This window comes from Mandrillus leucophaeus, unplaced genomic scaffold (assembly GCF_000951045.1).
Source record: "Mandrillus leucophaeus isolate KB7577 unplaced genomic scaffold, Mleu.le_1.0 Scaffold171, whole genome shotgun sequence".
Classification (NCBI taxonomy): domain Eukaryota; kingdom Metazoa; phylum Chordata; class Mammalia; order Primates; family Cercopithecidae; genus Mandrillus; species Mandrillus leucophaeus.
Window position 1 is genome coordinate 2,254,502 of NW_012101710.1, and position 3,396 is coordinate 2,257,897.

A 3,396-nucleotide genomic window follows, 5' to 3' on the forward strand; every position below is an offset into this window, starting at 1 on the left:
AAACCCAGGAGGCGGAGCTTGCAGTGAGCTGAGATCCGGCCACTGCACTCCAGCCTGGGCGACAGAGCGAGACTCCGTCTCAAAAAACAAAAAACAAAAAAACCCCAGATACCTGATAAGGCTTCCCACTAAGAGGAAGCTCCTGGAGGCTGCGGAAGGTCTGTGTTGGAGACATTCAATGTGGGACTCAGCCTTCTGTGCTAGGGAACCTCAGAGACCCATCTCCCAGAAGGCTGCCCAGGAGGAGCAGGGCAAGAGGCTCCGAGCCTGCCCCAGTGCCAGGGCCACCCCAGCAGGTCCCGGCACTGTCTGCGGAGCTCCCCGCCTCCCCAGTACTGATGGGCCCTCGTCCCTCTGCAGATGACAGTCACGAACGCTACTCCTTCGGACCCTCCTCCGTCCACTCCTCCTCCTCCTCCCACCAATCCGAGGGCCTGGATGCCTATGACCTGGAGCAGGTCAACCTCATGTTCAGGAAGTTCTCTCTGGAAAGGTACCCTGGTGAAGGGGAAGCCGGGGTTGAGGGTGGGGATGGGATAAAGACCCCTCACCCCCTCACTCCCCTGCAAAGGGGACCATTCATGTGGGCCTTGTTCTCCTAGAGCCAGCACCAGAATCGTAGCATTCCCGAGTCAGAAATCACTTCCTGGCCAGGCGCGTTGCTCACACCTATAATCCCTGCACTTTGGGAGGCCAAGGCGGGAGGATTGCTTGAGCCCAGGAGTTCCAGACCAGCCTGGGCAACATGCAAGACCCCGTCTCTACAAAATAATTTAAACATTAGCCAGGCGTGGTGGCACACACCTGTAGTGTCAACTATTCAGGAGGCTGAGGCAGGAGGATCACTTGAGCCTGGAGGTTGAGGCTGCAGTAAGCTATGATTGCACCACTGCACTCCAGCCTGGGTGACAGAGCGAGATCCTGTCTCAAAAAAAATGAAATGACTTCCTCTGACCTCCCAAGTGTCCAGGCGCAGAAACCGAGGCCCACAGAGGGAAGCGCTTCCCCAAGGCCATGCAGCGTGGCAGAGGCAAAGAAGTGGGACCCAGATACCCAGCAGGCCCCGTCCATGACACATTGGAGCCTGGTGGGCCGTGCTCGAGGGCCCCCTCCTAACATGGCTCTTGCCAGTCCCAGTACAGCCTCTGCAGGCCAGGGAGGGTGCCTCAGCTCCCCTCCTCGTCTGCATTTCTCTCAGCAGGAGCCGCTTGTGAGCTCTCACTTCCCTTAGCCATTAAGGGCCATTCTCAGAGCCAGGACACCGAGGCGCCTGATGACCACAGGAGGCCATGCCACCGGGGTCCCAGCACCCGCCACCAACCCCCGGTGTGTCCCAGTAGGGCTTTTCTCTTTTCAGCCCAGCTGCCTAACTGCCATTCTGTTTCCTGCTGCAGACCCTTCCGGCCTTCGGTCACCTCCGTGGGGCACGTGCGGGGCCCAGGGCCCTCCGTGCAGCACACGACGTTGAACGGCGACAGCCTCACCTCCCAGCTCACCCTGCTGGGGGGCAACGCGCGAGGGAGCTTCGTGCACTCGGTCAAGCCTGGCTCCCTGGCTGAGAAAGCCGGCCTCCGCGAGGGCCACCAGCTGCTGCTGGTGAGGGGCTGGCGACAGGGGAGGTGGCTGCAACCGTAGTGTCAGTGCTGACATTTAGGGCCCCTAAGCCTTGCATTCAGCCCCGGATCCCTGGGCAGGAGGAGGGAGCTGGAAGGTGGTCAGACCATCCGCATCACGGGGCCCTTCTCTCCCCAGCTCCCCACCTGTGCTTCTGCAGTCTGTGTCCAGCCACCGGCTCCTGCAAGCTCCCAGGGTGCAGGCAGGAGGCAGGTGCACCTCCCTGAGCGAGATGCTTTTTCCCCCTGTTGGGACTGAGCTAGTCTTTGTTCGGGGAGAGATGGTTTTCTTCCCAATGTACAGAGAGCGGCGTCACCCCTGCGGCTCTGCTGCCTGTGGAGCTGGGAGACAAACGCAGTCTCTTCTCTCCAGCTAGAAGGCTGCATCCGAGGCGAGAGGCAGAGTGTCCCCTTGGACACATGCACCAAAGAGGAAGCCCACTGGACCATCCAGAGGTGCAGCGGCCCCGTCACGCTGCACTACAAGGTCAACCATGAAGGTGAGACCTCCCTCCGCCATCTGGAGCGACCCTTGGCCAGGGAGGCAAGTCTCTGACCTGGACAAGTGACCTCGCTGCCCAGAGCCTCCGCTTGCTCTTCTGTTCAGTGGAAGGCACAGGCACTTCCTGGCAGCGTCACGAGGCTCAGGGGCAGGTCTGAGAGAGCACACAGGGATGGCGACGGCTGTGAGCAGGGCTTTGCTGTCTCGCGCCGGCTCTTTGGACATGTCTGCACGCACCTGCCCGGGTGACTCAGGCTGCCCGCCAGGTCACAGTGGACACGGCATCCCCAGACTCAGGCACACCTGTTGGAGCCCTGGCTGGCCCAGCTGAGCCCTCTCTCCCTGGCAAGTGGAAGTTGCTTCCTCTCTCGGGCTTCCCGTCCCTGATGTACACAGGCAGCAGCTCTGGAGTCAGTCTCCCCACGGACTGGGCATGGAGAAACAGAGGTTCCCTGTCAGGTCCTGCTGGGGGATTCCTGGCTTTGTTCAGCATATCTCAGAAGCCTGCTCACCCCCCAGGCCGGGGGCCACAGCAATGGCTACCTGAGCTCTCTAACTACTGTAAGAACAGAACCTACAAACAGGACCCTACTGGAGTGAACTTTCTTTTCCCTGGAATTCCAGACTGCAGGATGGTGCTGCTGCACAACCCTGGGGGGCGCTGTTCACATCGTATTCTGTGGCACTGCTGGTCAGGAGGCCCAGAGATTTCTCTACCCAGGACCAAGACCACCGAACCACATCCCGCGACTCAGGATTCTTGCTCTGAGATCCCCCGGCTCCGGGGCAGGTGGGCCTCACCCTTCATAGACTCAGGGAAACGGAGGCCCCGCCCTGGTTCTGGCCTCCCCGGCTGCAGCTGAGTATGGTGCCTTTTCACAGGGCCCCAGCATCCTTTGAATGGGATCTCCTGTTTCTCAGCCAAGACTCCTGGGCGGTGAGCTCTGAGCTTTGTTTTCTGCTCTGAACGAGTCTGAGTTCTCGTTCTCACCTCTGGGTTTTTCTACATGATTATCTCTGCAGCTGGATCTTATTTTTAACCGCCAGGGCTCATGAATGTTTCAGCAGAGCATAAATAGCCAGTTTCTCTCTATCTGCTCTCCAGAGCCGCCTGCTCGAGCTCCTTCCCGGCAGTGCCCTACCCGTGCAAAGACAATAACGATGCTTTATCCCTACATGCAGGGCAGGCCTCTCCCCAGTCCTGCACCCTGATCTTCCAGCCCAGCAGAAAATCGGTGGGCCTGCAGAATATGATGTGAGCAGCGCCACCCCCCCGACCCC

At 59.9% G+C, this 3,396-nt stretch overlaps 1 protein-coding gene across 1 annotated transcript in view; it reads left to right on the forward strand.

The window, feature by feature from the left end:
• Positions 1–3,396, forward strand: part of CARD11 (caspase recruitment domain family, member 11) — a 144,463-nt gene that overhangs the window by 120,802 nt on the left and 20,265 nt on the right. Inside the window, exons 15-17 of the mRNA XM_011976919.1 lie at positions 361–493; positions 1,395–1,596; positions 1,987–2,113. Of these exons, the coding sequence (XP_011832309.1) occupies positions 361–493; positions 1,395–1,596; positions 1,987–2,113 (462 nt within the window). The remainder of the gene's footprint in view (positions 1–360; positions 494–1,394; positions 1,597–1,986; positions 2,114–3,396) is intronic.